Source organism: Pimephales promelas, chromosome 16 (assembly GCF_988280905.1).
Source record: "Pimephales promelas chromosome 16, fPimPro1.hap1.1, whole genome shotgun sequence".
NCBI classification, from domain to species: Eukaryota; Metazoa; Chordata; class Actinopteri; order Cypriniformes; family Leuciscidae; genus Pimephales; species Pimephales promelas.
In genome coordinates, this window is record NC_142784.1 from 16347219 (window position 1) to 16366635 (window position 19417).

Below are 19417 nucleotides of genomic sequence, written 5' to 3' on the forward strand. Positions count from 1 at the left end.
ATAATGGACACTAAACAAATTCAACCAGGTTCAAAATGAAATGCGTCAAATGGATGCGTTTCAAGGCCTCAGTTAAGAAAAATGTATGCTATTTAAACTTAACCAAGCTGATATGCCATACATTTATATCAATCCTAATTAAACATACTATTGATGTTAATGTGATGTAAATTTGAGTCAGAGTCAGAGTGTCTTTATTTGTCTCCCTAAGGAGAAATTAGTCTTTGGATAAAGAGATTGCTGCATGTGGATTACAACAAGACAAAACACAGAAACACAAAAACAGTTAAAAACAAAGGATACATAAAACATTTTGTGGCTACTCAGAGAACTGTGCAAAAAAAGCAAATCACTAGTTTCTAAATTCTGCAGTTGCAAGAGTGGTATCCCAAATAGGCCTACAATATATACTCATTTGACATCTAAAGTGACAAATCAAATTGATTTGATGTAGAAATTGAACGTCAAACATATTGGCCAACATTAAATCAATTTCAGTTCTTATTTTCACCCATTTAACACTGGAATAAATCGCTGTCCAAACTGAATTTACAATGATGTTATACAGCATAGCCTAAGGCTTGCTGCGTCAGATTGATATATCAAGGTGCTTGCTAGGAATATGCTCCCTTCACTTGCTATCGGAAATTTCCTATACTATCTTTAACACTTCTGAATTACGAGCTCATTCCCATTAAATTTGATTTAATAGGGCGTCCGATAATTCCGATAGCACGTGAAGGCAGCAAGTAACATAGCTTCCTTATTGTCTTGTGTCATCGGTTACATAATCTCTTTTCATAACTGCGTTTCCGTAACGTTCAAAGGTCCAGACGCCTGTGTTTATAAACGTTCAAAAGACAACATCTGTGTTTAATCCGGCAGAGAGAGGAGCCACTGATTTATCCTCATTTTTACCACTTACAAGCACAATGGCGCAAGGGGAAGTAAACAATGTAACTGTTTCTCAGGGAGTTCGTATGCTGTTCAGTTTAATGACTCCTAATGAATCATCATTCGCCACTGTACAAGAGGTGCCGAAATATGTTAATCAGGTAAGCCTAACGTCATTATTAAAAAAATGTGAAAACAAATACGAGATTATATAGGCTACTGCTACTTATTAGAGCTTCATAACAACAACACTCATGAGAGAGTTCGACTGAGTTTACACAACAGAGCTTAAATAACTTATGTGAGGTTTGCATTTACATGTTTTAAACCAATACTCTTTTGTTTGTTTTACCAAGTTTTACAACTTAATTCGAGTTAAATGTTTTGTTAAATGCACAAGTAGCCTATCGTGCAACCTTGGAGAAAAACACAGTAGGCATCCAGTGAAAGATGCAGTTCTGTATGGTGATGTAGCCCTGCTGTAACAACGATGGTTGAAAAGTTTTGGATCAGGTACGAATTTCGTATTCGGGGATTTTTAATTTTTTCTATTCATGCCAATTCATATGGTCAGTAGTATTGTGCAAAACGTCTGTAGCCTCATGGTTTCTTCAGTATTGATAATTTTCCAAACACTTTCAGACACTCTGACATGATGCTCTTTTGGCTTTAATGGAGACTTCACCCATGTTTAACAACAAGTCTAATTCTAAGTGTTTAAATGATGCCTTAATTCCACATTGTGTGGTTTCTTGATTTTCATCAATTTGCAAAAACAGTGAGCACCATGCCTGCAACAATTGGAAATAAGTCTGCCACCTGTCCGGGTTTTTTAAGCCCTGCAGCAGGGTGCTCGCTTCTCACATTTTAACAGGCCCATATGTGTGTTTTTTGGTTTGGCTGTACTCAAATCAACACATGTTTGTTATTTGAGGTAAAACACTCACATTTTTACAGGCCTCCATAAACACATGAATAGAGAAATTGCAATCAACCACACTGCAGGAATCCTAATTGTTGTAATTCTGTCACAAACACGCACTTGTTAAATTGCCTCGCTTTATTTGAAGTTTCTGACTCTTGATGTGTGTGGATGAGAGAATAGAAATTCTCTGTTTTCTGTCTCGGTCAGTACATGGATTTGTGTTTTGACATTTTAGATATTTTCTCTGATCAGTTTGATTGAAAACTGTCATTGCAGGCCCATTGTTAGATAATAAATGTTTAGTTGAAACAATAAAATGTAAGTCCAGAATATGACCATTAAGAAAGCTGAAGAAAAAACTTAAAATACTAACATCTGCTTCACAAATGTTATTTTTTCCTCCTGGTGAGATCCGAGCCCACAATCACAGCTTTATATTCAACTATTAACAATTTTTGCAAGCTTAAAAATGTCACTGAAGGGCTAAATAGCTGTTTTCATTTAGTTTTTTATGTATAGTTAAAAAACATGCTAATAACCATTTTCAAAATTCAAGTGCACTTGTACTTTTCTTGTTGCAAATAAAGCAGCTCATTGACGTTAAAAAATCGAATTACTCGTAGGTTGAATTTCATATAGGTTTCATAATAGGTTTGTAGTTTTTGGAAGCTTCATATTCGTTGCACTAGCAGCTCTAGATTCGCTGCAGTCGGCAGCCAGATGTGTCCAGGTTTGCGTGTGATAGGGGTTCCCAAGTGGTCTATCCTGCCTCAGTTCACATGTACACACACACACACACACACATGCCGAGTTCCACCTGTAGATCTACTCTGTTAAGCCCTGCCCTCCCCCCTCCACACACACACGAACTCAATTCAGTGGGCTTGTGTTTTCATGTGAGAAAGTGAGTCGTGAGTCTAGGGTTTCACTCTGCGAAGAGTGACCCAGAGTTCTGCCAGCACCGCATCTGTTAAGTTTTTAATTAGTCGTTTGTGATTTGCCCTAGCTTTTGATGGGTAATCCAAGTTCAAGAAATCCTGAACCTCAGAACCAAATATTTAAAATTAAACCTTGCTGGCAAATTATAATATTGAATAATGTGTCTGATGTTCAGAAGATGGACATGATTGTTTAGAGAGACCGTCCTTATAATTCCACTCCAATCCAACACACTTTGCATTGTAATTTTTTCATTTACTTGCATTGAATTCAAGTTTTTTTTTTTTTTTAGAGATGCACAGTACAGTTTATTATGTCATATTGGTCATTTCACTTGTAGCACTTAATGATTGATTTCATTTTTTTAGTGCTTTTGTATTTGTATATTTTATATAATATAGTTTAGTATATTTATTATATAATATTTAATATATTACACACACACACACACACACGCACATATATACTGTATATAATACATATTTTCTTTTATCCCATGAATTTGCTACAGAATCATTGCACATACTTTATTTATTTGCTGACAGAGGTCTAGCGTGATTTTTGACCAAATTTACCAAGTTTATGATTTTTGTGTGTTGTAGGCCACACCGTATTTCATTGGTTTGATAACATTGGAGATTGTGTTGGGATGGTTAAAGACAGATGGCCCTCGCATCAAGATGAACGATTTCATCACATCTTTGTCCGCAGGGATGATGTCTCGTCTGCCTCAGTAAGTTGACAACAACTTCCCAAGTGTCAGATTTACCTCACAGAAGTTATGAATCACAGATTTCAGAACTCAATTTTGTTGACAGTCATTCTGTACATCCGATAATACTTTACCTTACAACGAGACTGTGCAGTGTTTTGAGCACTGAATTAAATTGATCACAAAACTAATGTTAATTCATGTTTCTCTTGTGCAGTAATAGACTTCATGACATGAGCTCTACGGATATGACTTAATTCAGCTCTCTGTGTGTCTATTTCAAGGCTCATGATGAGAAGTTTGGAGGTGTCAGCTTATATTTATGTCTGGAACAACTTCCGTTTATTGGAGCTTCCCTGGGATTCAGCTTGGACGTGGTGGCTTGCGTTTCTTGGTGTGGACATGGGATACTACTGGTTCCATCGATTCGTCCATGGTATGTGGATATCCTGCCAAACGCACTGCTATTATATCCATCCATCTGCTTTAAAGGAGTTCGCTGAATGTAAAAATGGAAGGTCATAACATTCCAAAATTTACAGGGTGTGCTGCTTTTATCTTGTGAATTTTAATAGGATTTAATTATTTAATCTATAGTACTAATAGCAGTTTTACACATTTCAGTTCCAACTGGAATAGGAGCCATTATAATAGTCATTTTCAAAATCCTTTCATTCAGTTTATAGTGATATAATGACAAAAAAACAAAGAGTGCCATAAAAGTGGTCCATATTTGTATGATTTTAGTCGTAGTTAATGTTTTTAATTCAGGAAGGATTATCAGTGAATTGAGTTTTTCATTGTGACGAAACTAGCTTTTGAACATGTTTAAACTAAAGTACTCTAGGAAGCATTATTTGTATCTGAAGTTATATATGGATGTTATTTTTTATGTTCTTGACATAATGGCTGGTTTAGTTCCATGATAATGTTGTTTTGACCCCTGTGTCTTCAAGGATCGTATGTCTTGCTACATTTGCAAGTTCATAACTTGGAAAAGCAACTGTTTTTGATTTACCCCAGACTCTATAGGAGTTTAATTTTCCATATTTCAGTAAACACATTTATATACAGTATAGTATGTCTTCAATCCAGATGTGGAAAATGCATCTTAGATTAAATGCTTTTTTTTTTTTTTTGGCCTTGCATATGAAATATCAATCTGTCAAGAACTAGGCGATTGCAAAAGACACTTATGTTTGCGTAGCATGAGAGTTCAGCAGAGAGCCGTGAGAAGTGTGTCCAAACGGAGGATAACGTTGTCACAGCTGTAATCTTTGAGTGCTGTGGTGTTTTTCTTCTTTCTTCAATAGCAGCCATCACAGAATAGCATTGCCAGTAAATATACTTTGTTACCATACTGTAGCTTGTAAATCTGCTTCTCAACCGTTTGAGATGGTGGATCTTGGAGAATATGAAATCCTAATCCTACTTTTGGTATACCAAAATACAATGTTACACACCATTTTTTTTTTCTTCTCAAATCCACATTGCTCAATAATTTGCCCCATGTCCTCTTTTACTCCATAAGTAAACATCCACTGTGTCAGAGGCAGAGGCCAGTGCATTGACTTCAGTTTCTTCCGAATAAAAAAGGTAAAAGCAGGCCACTGCCCTTCGCTTCTGAAGTATGCTTACCATATGCTACACCAATTCCATCCATTTGGGATTTAATGTTGATATGATGGCAGGATGTTTTTTTTAATTACATCTCTCCAGACTTCATTTGGCCCCCTAAATAAAGTGATGAGGTGCTTGTGGCTGTCATGTTATGTTTTCCATTGTCCCGAGTTCTTGCCCTGAGTCGGAAATGTCATTTATGTCAGAGGTCTCCTGTGCCCAATTTGTACTTTTTGAAGTCAGAGGAAATTATTTGTCTAGTTTTCAATCCCATTGCTGTCCAAGATGACTTCTTTTGGATATGGTATGATTATAATTCATAAAAGACCCAGACATAATGGCCTGTCTTTTAAGGATCGTAGTTAGTTTAGCTGCTATACATTTTCAACCAGATAATATTACTTCGAGAAGAATGGGAAAAGTGATCGTAGCAATGGGAATCGTAAGGGATTCTGTTTCCAGTCTTTTGACCATTTCATTATAAAGAACTGACTCGAGAGTAATTTACTGATTAATTTGAATACTGTGGTCATACTTATTTTTGTTGAGTGAGGACAACTCAAAATAATGTTTCTTGTTCAAAATAATCATGTCATATAATTTTAATATTATTGCATTATATTTTATTGGTGTTTTCAGTGAAAGAAAATGTGTTTTTATGTCCATTGAGTGTAAAAGATTGATTATTTGCAATGACCAGAAACCTGTGAGCAGCAGCTCTCGGACTAAACCACATGTCCACCTTTGTTATTTCAGATTTCACTTCTGACCACTAACTTGAGAGGTTAACAGCTGGTCTTAAGGTTTAGCTAATGATCTCCGAATATCTTTCATACTCAATTTTGGTTCAGTTGGCTTTTATCTAAAGCTCTATTCTTTTGGGACTTGTAAGCTGTAAATCTTTTTTCTTTAGCATGAAAAAACAATTTTATGGGCATAACAGCAGAAATATGACCGCTATAAAACTATACTGACCCTAATTAGTGCCATTGTAAAATGGGGACACTTTTTTATGAATTAAAATTTTTCCTACACAGGTCCTTTTTTTTTTGATTCTATTACGATCTGGTTAAAAATGCTGTAATATCTGTAGCATTTAAAATCCGTATTGGATAGTAGGAACCCAATTTTTGCATAATTTATCACAACTGCCCTGAATGACATTTAAAACTAAATTAAAGCTTAAGTTTAAGACTGGTTTGTAAAGTAGTTGTTTTTCCTTGTCTGAAGTAGCCATTTAATATAGTTAGAAATTCATTTCCTCATAAATCAAAGGCTGCGTTTGGCCTTGGTGGCTTTTGATGTTGTCCAGGCGTCTGCTTCGGCGTGAGCTAATTGCATGCGTCCATTCTCCTCTCTTCTGTCATTCTCTGTCACATTTTTTCCACATGTTGCCTTATTTTCCAATTGCCTGCAAACCTTTATTGCGACTCTTAGTGGTGTTTGGCCTTTCCATGTCTTCCTCTACAGCGATGCCACACTCCACTGTAGCGGGGATGGCTTTCCGACCGCATGGTCGGTTTTGGCAACGTAGGCCAGACGAGGTTTATGGTTTAGCCCGGACTAGGTTAATGGTTTTCTAGATCCTTTTACGCATCAAGATGTTTTAAAATCTGTAGACAGAGAAGTGTATTAAAATAGCTGCGGTCCCCAGTGTGCAATATAGGTAATGCGGTTGTTTGCACTGTCTACATGTGCTTTTGTTTTAAAACAAAATTATATTTGTTGCAATTTGGATCGTTGATATTTCTTCTAGTTGTATTTACACAATTTACCCAGTGTGTTTTACTAGTGTGTGTTTTACTACACATAATCATATGCACCACACTCATTGGCGTCAGTAGGAGAGAGATTTAATGCGGCCGACTCGTTGACAGCTCTGTTTGCTCTGCCGCTCTCATACCAACTGTGATTCAGGTCTGCATATGCTACTATTTCCAAAGAGCCCCACCAAAACCTCAGCTTAACCCCCTGTTCAGGAACTCTGAAGCAGCCCAATGGGCTAGGAAGGCTATGGTGGCTTCTGCTGCATTAGGGCTCCATCAAGTTAGTCTTTCATTTCTCAGTTTCATGAGTCATGAGCAATGACAGATGTATGGTGGGCTCCAGAAGTCTGAGAGCACATTTGGGTTTTACTACTTTCAACTGCTATCGGTCGTAGTTTAAACATGGAAATACGTTTTTGGATTTTGAAAACAAAGAAATGTTGTGAGGTCAAATAATGAGAACTATGAATAAGATTTGCACTTTTTCTTGGGTCACTAATCAAGCAAAATACTCCCATTTAAAGCACTTTGTATTCTTCTTAAAGGGTTAGTTCACCCAAAAATGAAGATTAAGTCATTAATTACTCACCCCCATGCTGTACCAACCCCGTAAGACCTTTTTCGTCTTAGGAACGCAAATAAATATATTTTTGATTAAATTTGAGAGCTGGATCACTGCTACATAGGCACCCTAAGGGATTGAAACTTGACGGCCCAGAAAGTCAATGAAGAAAATGTTTAAATATTCCATTTAATATTCCATTCCATTCCAATATTCCATTCCTTATAGTTGAGCCACTGTAGTCACATGGAATATAAACATTTTCTTCAATGAATTTCTGGGCCGTCAAGTTTCAATCCCTTAGGCAGCCTATGTAGCAGTGATCCACCTCTCAGATTTAATCAAAAATATCTTCATTTTGTTTTCCAAAGACGAACGAAGGTCTTACGGGGTTGGTACAGCATGGGGGTGAGTAATTAATGACTTAAAGGGTTAGTTCACCCAAAAATGAAAATTAAGTCATTAATTACTCACCCCCATGCTGTACCAACCCCGTAAGACCTTCGTTCATCTTCGGAACACAAATAAAGATATTTTTGATTGAATCTGAGGGCTGGATCACTCTTCCATAGACAGCCTGAGGGACTGCCTCTTGACGGCCCAGAAAGTCATTAAAAGAAAAGGTTTAAATATTCCATGTGCCTACAGTGGCTCAACTATAACTTTATCAAGCGACGAGACTACTTTTTGTGCGAAAAAAAAAACGTAAATAACGACTTTATTCGACTTTCCATTACTTCCTTATGGGCGCATGCGCGAGAACTGAGACGAGACCGTTCTTCTTCGACTACTTTTTGTTACCGGCTGCTCACCGCTTAGGAGTTTTACCGCCCCCTACCGTATATGATGACGTACTGATATAGCCGGAGGCGCAAAACGTTCTGTTTACAAGCAGTACATCATCTTATACGGTAGGGGGCGGTAAAACTCCTAAGCGGTGAGCAGCCGGTAACAAAAAGTAGTCGAAGAAGAACGGTCTCGTCTCAGTTCTCGCGCATGCGCCCATAAGGAAGTAATGGAAAGTCGAATAAAGTCGTTATTTACGTTTTTTTTTCGCACAAAAAGTAGTCTCGTCGCTTGATAAAGTTATAGTTGAGCCACTGTAGGCACATGGAATATTTAAACCTTTTCTTTTAATGACTTTCTGGGCCGTCAAGAGGCAGTCCCTCAGGCTGTCTATGGAAGAGTGATCCAGCCCTCAGATTCAATCAAAAATATCTTTATTTGTGTTCCAAAGATGAACGAAGGTCTTACGGGGTTGGTACAGCATGGGGGTGAGTAATTAATGACTTAATTTTCATTTTTGGGTGAACTAACCCTTTAATTTTCATTTTTGGGTGAACTATCCATTTAAATATCATGCTGGAGAACACAATCTTCAGGTTTTACAACAAAATGTGTTTGTGCAAAAGAGACAAACCAATTATGACATTCTGAAATTCATGTAAATTTAACTTTTTCACATTTTTATTTAATTAGTTTACCCTAATTAGTAATTACAGTAGTAGACCCTGTTTTATATCCTTTTTCATTTTTTTCCAGTGAACATATCATTGCATCCTCAATTTTGAGAAGATTGATTTTACTACAGTAATGCTGTCAGGTTGGATTGCTTTTAATGGCAGACTCGCTTAAATAACCTTGGTTTTGGTGATTAGTTTGGCCTAAGGTTGCATTCTGTGTTTCCTACAGTAGATGTGTAGCATGACGTCTTTTAGATTAATTACAAGTCCTGCAGGTCTTTGGATCTGGAGTCTTACTTGTAAGCCCACTTTTGTAAAGCAACATGCATTTCAATTCCCTAATTCCCTCTCCTTTTCATTCACTAGAGTCACATAAAGACATTTGAATAATGATAGTTTGGAAAAACATTTGGTTCGTCCAAGGAGGATATTGTGTGGGTTTCTAAGACACGTTTTTTTATCTGGTGTGCAGTCTAGCAGAAGTGTCATATTCATGTCTTTTTACTTTATTTTGAGGTTGAGGTTGAGGCTAGATGCTGTAGGTTTATACAGAGGGTCATAAAGCTGGATAGAAACTATAAACAAGTTATGGAAGGCATTACGTAATGTTACATTCTTTATCACCTCACACCGTTCAATGTTTTTCAGTGGGAAAGGTGTTTATTGCACTTGAGCCACTGGGTTTTCCAAAAGTAAGCTTTGATCATATTAGAAATGGTACTTTGTGGCTGTCATCATTGGAAGTGCTTGGGGTAAAATGAGTTAGTATTACGACTGATGTAACCTTGTAAAGATGTACTGAGCAAGGTTCTATGGAGGGTTGGACTTTATTTGCACATTTTTCATTTGTAACTGGAATCAGAAAAGTTATAAAAAGAAAAAAGTTTGCTTTCTCCAGTAGCAAAATGTTGCAGTAGCACATAGGTTTACATATGCAACCTTCCGATATCATGTTAGGGATGCAGTTAGTGGCACACTTTTACGCAGAAGCCGGCAGTTGTCAAGACAAACAGATCACGTCAATGCCGCCACGGGCCGTCCCAAAGGAGGCCGGGACTGGATGTTATTGTTTTCAAAAGGAATCCTCTTGGTGGAAGGCGGCGGGGTTTAACCCCAGGCCACGGGGGCTTCATAAATCTTCTCTTGTCTCTGGAAGTCCCCGGCCATGCAGGTTGGAGGGCGTACAAAAGAATCGAACCGGCCAGGATGTGGAGCCAGGGCTCAAAACCAGCACCCCTGGGACACTGCAATAATATCAACAATGTCCAGCAAATCAGCCACTTGTGTTTGTAGGCAAGTGTGTGCATATGTCAGTTTTGGACGAAGCCAAACCAAGCCAGTCTGAGGGATGTCTCTTGTTGTGTCAGATTTTGTCCTTTAGGATAGGAGTCTTCCTCCACCATATGCCATGAGTGAAGTAAGACTAGGAAAAAATACAGATTTTCCAATTAATTGCAATGTTCTTTTGAACTTGATTTTGACTGTTATTCTTTAAGGTTAAGCGTGTAGCTTCTGCGACACTAGTGACACTTAGCGACAATAAAGCGACCGTGCAAACGTTCCTTTTCGTGTTACGCCTTCCCCAACTCAAGCATCACAAAAACATCTCTTAAAGGAGTAGTTCACTTTAAAAAAAATAAACTTTTGCTGATAATTTACTCACCCCCATGTCATCCAAGATGTCCATGTCATTCTTTCTTCAGTCGAAAAGAAATTAAGGTTTTTGATGAAAACATTCCAGGATTGTTTCTCCATATAATGCACTTTACTGGTAACCAAACAGTTCAAGGTCCAAAAGACAGTTTCAGTGCAAACTCCAAACTGTTCAAAGGGCTTTAAATGATTCCAGACGATGAATAAGGGTCTTATCAAGCGAAACGATCGCTCATTTAATAAATAAATAACAAAGTTTAAGTTTTATAAGCTCAAAAGGTCACCTTGCTCTTTTCTGTGCCGCACGTTTGTGACTCCTGTTAGAACTCGTTTATCAAAATAAACAAATCTTTTTTAGTTTCATTTGTTTCATTCTATGAACGAATTCACTCGGGAAAAGATTCGTTCATTTTGATGAACGAGTTCGAACAGGAGAGTCACGAATGCGCATCACAGAACAGAGCAAGGTGACCATTTGAGCTTATAAAACTTAAACTTTTTTTTTTTATGAGCGATCGTTTCACTTGATAAGACCCTTATTCATCATCTGGAATCGTTTAAAACCCTTTGAACAGTTTGCAGTTTGTACTGAAACTGTCTTTTGGACCTTTAACCGTTTTGTTACCAGTAAAGTGCATTATATGGAGAAAAATGCTGGAATGTTTTCATCAAAAACCTTAATTTCTTTTCTACTGAAGAAAGAATGACATGACATGGGGGTGAGTAAATTATCAGCAAAAGTTTTTTTTTAAAAGTGAACTACTCCTTTAAGGACGCGAAGGCATCTGTCGTTTTTCTAAACCTATACTTTTAGTGAATCAAAAACATTCAGCACAGCTGTGTGATTCACAAACAAATTACAACATTTTAGACAACATTTTACCTAAAATGTACAGTAAGTTTACTCTACACTCTTAGAAAACAGGGTTCATTGGGGTTCTATGAAGCATAGAGTTCTTCAGCTCCAAAGAACATTTTATGCTAAAAAAGTTCTATAATGACAAGAAAGAACCCCTTTGGCACAAAGGTTCTTTATAGGCTATTATTCATTCATAAATTAAATTATTCTGAAACATTTTGTAGTTGTAATTAAATTATTAACTTCATATCACATTTTAATCATGCTGATTTTTGGAGGAGAAAAGCTGAAATGGCACTCTTCGTGTAATATTGATTAACTACATAAAATTATATAAATATATACATTTTCTAATCGCCATATCTTGAATTTTGAGATCATTCACATGCATTCATAAATTCATTTTAGGGTCTTGATTTTTCTCAATAATATGAAATGTTTAATCTGGAAAGGACAAAACAAATGATAATGAATGAACCCAAAAGGTTCCATAGAACCTTTTTCCTGGTTACAAAGTCTTATTATTGAACCCTTAAAAAGGGTTCTGTAGAGAACCTTTTAGGGGCTCCAAATATGTAGCGCTGATAGAACCTTTTCTTCTAAGAGTATATTAACATATTTTATAATAGTATAAAGTATTTCCGAAAATCAGCCATGATTATTCCTGTGCAGCGTAATTCAAAATATACCACCCTTTTTTTTTTTTAACAAATGTCTCCAGCAGGAGTTTTGAGTGTGAGCAAAGACATCGGGAAGTATTGTGGAGACCGACATGGGTTTGTGACTGTTTGTGTTGGCGTCTTTTGTTCGCTGACAGCTTGTCCACTCTGCCCAGACGTTCACAGTTCATTGATAACCTGAGCGACATGGCATGCAGTCTCTCGCCACGCTGAGGCTCAGTGAGGCCCGTGGCATCATGTGGGGCCTCGGCACTAGAGCTGAGGAGGTATTCACATGTTAGATGACAAGGGAAAACTCAATATTTAATGCATGTGATGAAAAGAACTTGGCTGCCATGTGTTCTTGGTCTCTTATAGTTATTTATAGGTATATTTATAGGTTGTTTGAATGTGCACATGTGTAGCACATTTAAAAATACATTAACATATTTACATGTAGAGAGATTTAATTTATTTCTCCTTTCAAAATGTTTTGGCAGTACAATTGAAAGTGTGCACTGTAATGCACAATGGTATAATCTGTGTATTTTCTTGTTAGTTTAACCCTTCATTTTATGGGGCCTTGTGTTAAAGGAGTAGTTCACTTTTAACATGATCGTTTGTGATTCTCCTGTTCGAACTCATTTATCAAAATGAACGAATCTTTTTTCGTGTCATTTGGTTCATTCAACGAACGAAATGAACGAATTGACTCGGGAAAAGATTTGTTCATTTTGATGAATGAGTTCAAACAGGAGAGTCACGAACGCGCATCACAGAACAGAGCAAGGCGAGCATTTGAGTTCTTATAAAACTTAAACTTTGTTAATTTTTTTTAAAATGACCGATCGTTTCGCTTGATAAGGCACTTATTCATCGTCTAGAATCGTTTAAAGCCCTTTGAACAGTTTGCACTGAAACAGTCTTTTGGACGTTGAACTGTTTGGTTCCCACTGAAGTCCATTATATGGAGAAAAATTCTGGAATGTTTTCATCAAAAACCTTAATTTCTTTTCGACTGATGAAAGAATGACATGGATGACATGGGGGTGAGTAAATTATCAGCAAAAGTTTTTTTAAAAGTGAACCACTCCTTTAAGGCCTCTCACCCTTATATCTACTATTACAGCACAGTTATGTTGTGTTGGTAATTGTACACGAGTCTGTATGTTTCTGTTCCTGTACTTTGCATCCATACCAGAGTGTATAGATAAGAACCTATTTAAGTACAATAGACCCTGAACCTGAAGGTGATGATTATGTTTTCCATAAAAATGTACATTCTGAGAATGACATGACATGGGTTGGATGTTAATATATATAGAGAGAATAATAGTTTGCCTTGGGCCAGTAAGTGTCCATTTGCAGATTTACATTTGCATTCAATCGACTTACAAATGACGAGAGCAATAGAACTAACATTAGGACAACAATAAGTGCTGTGACCCTTCCCAGTTTAGTAAAAAAAAAAATAGATCTAGAATAGAAGATATGCCCCAGCAAGCACCAAGAGCACCCAAGTAACCCTTGTTGATATCGCTCCTTGAGTGTTGAGACCAAACTAATGCTTTTCTTTATCCATTTATAGTACACACTGGTTTCTGTGCAACTAAATGTTGTTTATCCCTGTATTCTTGAGAAAAGAACAGGATCTCTGTGTCTGAGCAGACCGTGGTCTTCAGGCATGATGGGAAAGTCTTTTCTGTGGCATAGGTTCTCATCATTAAAGCTCTTCCCCTCTGAATACTGCCTGCCAAACTATGCGGCTTCCAGCCGAGGCCTGCGCACGAGGACACGGATTGCAATGAGGCCTAGCTGAACATACTTCCTACCGGTGACACCCCACATCAATCTTACACTGCTCTGCCCTAGGAGGTGAAAGCATGGGCTCACACACTCTCAAACACTGACTGGAGCTCCGCGGGTGTGTTTTGAGAAAAAACTCTGATTTCATCTCGTGATTCAAAGCAGAGTGTTATTTATAACAAAGTAGTATTAGCTCTTGCAATACTTCATTTAAAGTTTGGAATTTAAATCGAATTCTATACTAGCTTGAAGTGCAGAGACCATAAAATAAACTATTGGAACATTTTTCTGTTGGTTTGAGAATCCTGACACGGCAACAACTGATGTCTGTTTGTTCAATCAATAGCAGTTTGGGGGAACCTGTTTGAAAAACCGTTTTCATTTTCATACACACTGAAAGCATCTCTTCCTGGTCCTGTTATCTGGATTAAGTGGACTGGTTGAAGTTGTTTTCTCAATGGAGAGCTTCGACTGCTCACTTTGCCACTGGCCTGGTGATTCCAACATCTCAGCAGAGCCCCACTGGCAGGGAGGAAGGGTTTGTTCTTATGCTCTCACCACGATGTGTTTTTTCAGCTGGATCACAGCATTTCACCGGGAACTTCACCAGCTCTTAGATTTGATGGACCTCACACTTACACAAGGCCTTCGACAATCTCAGAGAAAAATCCTAAAGAGATTTGACAGTGTTGGTCTTCTCATTACGGCTGCTAAGTACGCCGGTCCTGTAGACTTCATTGAAGAAGGAACCCAAGCTGTATCAAAGGACCAGAATATAAAGAAGACTTGAGGGTGGACTTTTAATTTTTTAATTAATTTATTTTTTTAACACCATGTGTTTTTATTAGAAAATGTAAAAACAAATAAGAAAAGAAAAGAAAAGAAACTATTCTAGACTCCACAGAAGAAGATTTGATTTGATTTGATTTTGATTTTATTATTTAATTACATTTTATGAATTTTATTTAAATAAAAAAATGTATTCTATTTAAATTTATTAGAAAATGTAAAAACAAATAAGAAAATAAACTATTCCAGACTCAACAGAAGAAGATTTGATTTTGATTTTATTATTTAATTATATTTTATGAATTTTATTTAAATAAAAAAAATGTATTCTATTTAAATTTATTAGAAAATGTAAAAACAATTAATACAATAAAATAAACTATTCTAGACTCTACAGAAGAAGATTTGATTTTGATTTTATTATTTAATTATATTTTATGAATTTTATTTAAATAAAAATGTATTCAATTTAAATTTATTAGAAAATGTAAAAACAAATAAGAAAATAAACTATTCCAGACTCCACAGAAGAAGATTTGATTTTGATTTTATTATTTAATTACATTTTATGAATTTCATTTAAATAAAAATGTATTCTATTTAAATTTATTAGAAAATGTAAAAACAAATAATAAAAGAAACTATTCCCGACTCTACAGAAGATTTTGAGTTTAATTTTGACTTTGATTTTAATTTGATTTTGATTTTATTATTTAATTATTTTTATGAATTTTATTTAAATATTCCATTTAAATGTAATTTTTATTTTAAGAAATGTTAAAGAATATTTCCAAAAGGAGTCTCATTGTGATTTAGGTTACTTGTTCTTACTCCTGGTGAATATTCAGAAGCAGGCAAATCTTTCTGCCAAAGAAGAGATTGTGGCCTTGCAAAATAAAACTAAAAACTATCAACATTTTCAAAACATGTCTAAAGCCAAAACATAGAAATTAGTCCAATGCATTGCTGCTTATCATCGATTCGGATTCTGCACATTATTTCAACAATGTCACTAAGTCTTTCTCCTTTTTTGTCGTTTCAGAGTTAAACTTCCTGTGGGCCGCTCATCAGGTTCACCACAGTTCTGAATACTACAATCTGTCAACAGCACTACGCCAATCTGTCACTCAGCAGTTTTCCTCATGGGTATATGATGAACCTGCATCTCCCTAATTTACCTATGATAATTCTGGAATGATGCATGATAGATCACATAACAGTTATTAATTAATGAGCTCTAGCCGTGTAGCTAATGACCTATTATGAAGTGATAACATTTGATGTGTTTTACCAGGTGTTTTACCTTCCGTTGGCGCTGATGGTCCCTCCGTCGGTGTTTGCAGTGCACATACAGTTTAACCTGCTGTATCAGTTCTGGATTCATACTGAGGTACTGTGGATTTGTCATTACTACTAGTTTAGTACATTTAAAAAAAATTGTGGCACATTATGTGATAAATTTATGCCATTTCTTTGCTCTTACCTGTTTCGTGTTACTTTCACAGCATGGTAGACTTAGTTTAGCCATTTTCAAAACTCTAATCTTTTGTAGGTTTGCAGTTTTGCCCGTTCTGTGGTTATGAATACCACAGTCAATCATAAGTAATGAGATTTTGAGATTTTATGAAATATTCCAAACAGAAGCTTTACATTTGCCATTTAAATGGGCTTCAGTATCGGCTTTACATTCTGGGATCGTTTGGGAAATGGATTTGGAATCACTTCCATCTTGTAGAGCTCTATTAGTGAAAACAGTCTTCACGTCTCCAATTTTCTGAGGGGTATAATTTATGCTCCCTTTATAGGCTTTTTTTGATGTCATGTAATTTATTGGCGTCGAATTCCCAGCCCTCATCCAACATTAGAACACGAGTTAAGTCGTGAGGGAGCTCTTTTCTTTTAAGATAAATTTCAGCTGTTGCCAGATCTCTCATTACATGGAAATAATGGCCCACTGAAATACGGTGCTCACTTATGCTGAGCTGTTCCCATTTTGCAGACGTCAAAAAATCAAAAACTTGAGTAAAAAACCTGACGGTCAGCCCTAACACCTGCGATATATTCTCCATCAAGCTGAAATTGATGTTTATAACCTGGTAAAATGAGGCTTTGAATGTGTATGTGTGCATTTAACTCACCATAAAGCTTGCGCATAGACACGCACACGTGTATTTATGAGTAGACTTAATGGCTTCTTTATTCTTCTTCTAATCTAATGTAATGTTTGCTTTAAATCCAATCTATAAATATTGTTCTTTCCATCTGGAAAATCTGGCCACCTTTTTCTTTCCGTAGTTAGCAGAGTTTCGACCGAGCTCATCAGATAAGAAAACACTGTGTATTAATGATGTCTCCAAGTACATTCGTGAACATCTGAACCAGTCAAGGTTCCACAATCCCTGAAGAGCACATTTCTTCAGCATGTAATGCCAAGATAAAGACAAGCCACTCAATAGGGAAAATTAATCACATGTTGTGTAGAAGACTAATATTACGATTCTGTCTGCCTGTCCATATGAAAAATGTCAAAGGAGGACAATGGGCTAACCCATGATCATTTGTCTTTGGGGGTTTTGTCTGTGGTTTACATACTGAATATAGGATCGACCTGTTGCTGTTGCCCTTTTGTGCATTAAAGTTGTTAATGAGGTTAAAGAGAGCGTTCACCCGAAAACAAAAAGTCTGTCATCATGTACTTACCCTAATATCGTTCCAAAGCTGTATGACTTTATTTCTTCTCTGGAACACAAATATTGTACTAGTCATTTTTGTCCAAGTAGGTTTTCAAATAATGATCACAAAAGCACTGTAAAAGTGAACCCAATTTAAAGTCCTTATTAATCGATAATTTTCGGAAAGTCATGAACCATTGTGAATGGATCTTTGAATCAGTGATCTTTGGGTACCAGATCAGTTTTGTGAACAAATCAATAGCTTGTTTTCATATGACGTCACTCCACTGCGTTGCCATGGCGCGAAATGCAAATGGAGGGCAGGAAGTGATTTGCTGTATTTAGAACAAACTCAAAATGCCTATGTTTTGCGTCGTTTATCGTTTACATAAATCAGTCAAACCACAAGTTTTTATCGTGTACCAAAAATTGTTGTTCATAAGGGGGGGAAATGCTAGAAATTGACCGAAAACTCAGGAAAACGGCTTGAAAACCTACGTCTGTAATCGGGAGGAGCCGAATGGGAAAATGCCCGTGTGTAACGTTAGTGATCACTTCGTCAAAGGTGAGTTAATACAACTTATGTGGCTATGTTTGTGTAATGTATAATGTTTCCGAACTTTATAAAGTCGAAATATGTCTGTAAGACGAGGTAGTTGCTGATATCTACCGCCTCGATAGTTGAAAAATTGCTCCTCTTCATAACGCAAGGATCACGTCCAACATATGTTTGATTTTTTGTTTATATCTTTCTATTGTAATAGCGTGTAAAGCAGTACAGTACGTACTTTCCTCCTTCTCGTCCATTGCGCTCTTCACTCCCTGCCCTCCATCTGAATTCCGCGGGTCATCGTAATCCCGTGACTGAAACCCAGCTATTCAATAGTTTTTTTTTGTGAACCAGATCAACTGATTGTCAGTTGAATAACATTGAAATTGCTATGTAATGTAGCACTCAAGTCACATATTTTATGGTGCTTTGCATAATTTCTGGAGCTTGGAAGTCTGTAAGAATATTATCTGTGACCTTGTGCAACTTTTTCTATGACTAGCTGGTCAAAGATCTTGGACCTCTGGAGTGGATCCTAAATACTCCCAGCCACCATAGAGTTCATCATGGTAAGTGTTTTAACTTTGACAGTAGAATTGCATTGCACTGTTCCCATAATGCATTGCTGTTGGTTTATCACTGTGGGTCAAAAGCGAAGCCAATTTTGTCGGATCTTATCATGTGACATAAGTAACACTGTGTTAATACTTCATATGATTTATTTGAGAAAAAAAACGGTGATGCTGTAGCGACTAGTCATTATCTATGTAGTGAATCATTAACATTTGACCATGCTTCCGCAGGGCGAAATCCGTATTGCATAGATAAGAATTATGCAGGAATTCTGATCATATGGGACAGGATGTTTGGTAAGTTCTGTTTGTATATGCTTTCGAAATGTCGACCAATAGGTTGTTGACAGGCACAGGCCTGATCTATGCACTACTAGGCCCTGTCCCAAATGGCACACTCTGGACTTGTGGACTTCCTCAGAGTCCACACTTCGGTGACTTTATGTAGTGCAGACCTATAGGGCCCTTAGCGTGAGTCCACGAGGGTGCATTGAGAGGTATTTTTGGGACAGACCGGAAACAGGAAGAAGGTCTGGTTGTTGTAGGACAGGAGCTGCTGGTCGATATGCTGCCGATTGTTGTTGTTTTTACTATTGTATTTGCAAGATGTCTTTCCATGCAGAGAAATTATGTTAAGAAAAATATCACAAATATCATTAAAAAAATATTACAGTCTTTAGCATCGAAAAACAGCATTTATTTTATTTCCCCAAATCTTATGTCCTTGTGAACTACACAGCCTGCTTTTACAGTTCTATAATTGTAAATGCCACCTGGACATTAGAATAGATGTCATGGTTATGTAAATGATAAATAAAGTTGTACATGATGCATTGTTCAGATGTAACACAAAAGGAAAATGAGTTTAAGAAAAATCTATAGGTTTCAGGATTCACTCAGTAAAGCCATGACATTCGGTTCTATTTATGTAATGAATCATGCGATCGTATTCTTTAACACGCTATTATTAAAGTTT

At 36.7% G+C, this 19417-nt stretch overlaps 1 protein-coding gene across 1 annotated transcript in view; it reads left to right on the top strand.

Annotated features, from left to right (window-relative positions):
- The first annotated feature begins 806 nt into the window (after positions 1–806).
- The window catches only part of agmo (alkylglycerol monooxygenase), a 32786-nt gene continuing 14175 nt past the window's right edge, over positions 807–19417 (top strand). Inside the window, exons 1-7 of the mRNA XM_039669670.2 lie at positions 807–1055; positions 3361–3491; positions 3755–3906; positions 15690–15793; positions 15942–16037; positions 18372–18438; positions 18673–18738. Of these exons, the coding sequence (XP_039525604.1) occupies positions 933–1055; positions 3361–3491; positions 3755–3906; positions 15690–15793; positions 15942–16037; positions 18372–18438; positions 18673–18738 (739 nt within the window). The 5' untranslated portion in view covers positions 807–932. The remainder of the gene's footprint in view (positions 1056–3360; positions 3492–3754; positions 3907–15689; positions 15794–15941; positions 16038–18371; positions 18439–18672; positions 18739–19417) is intronic.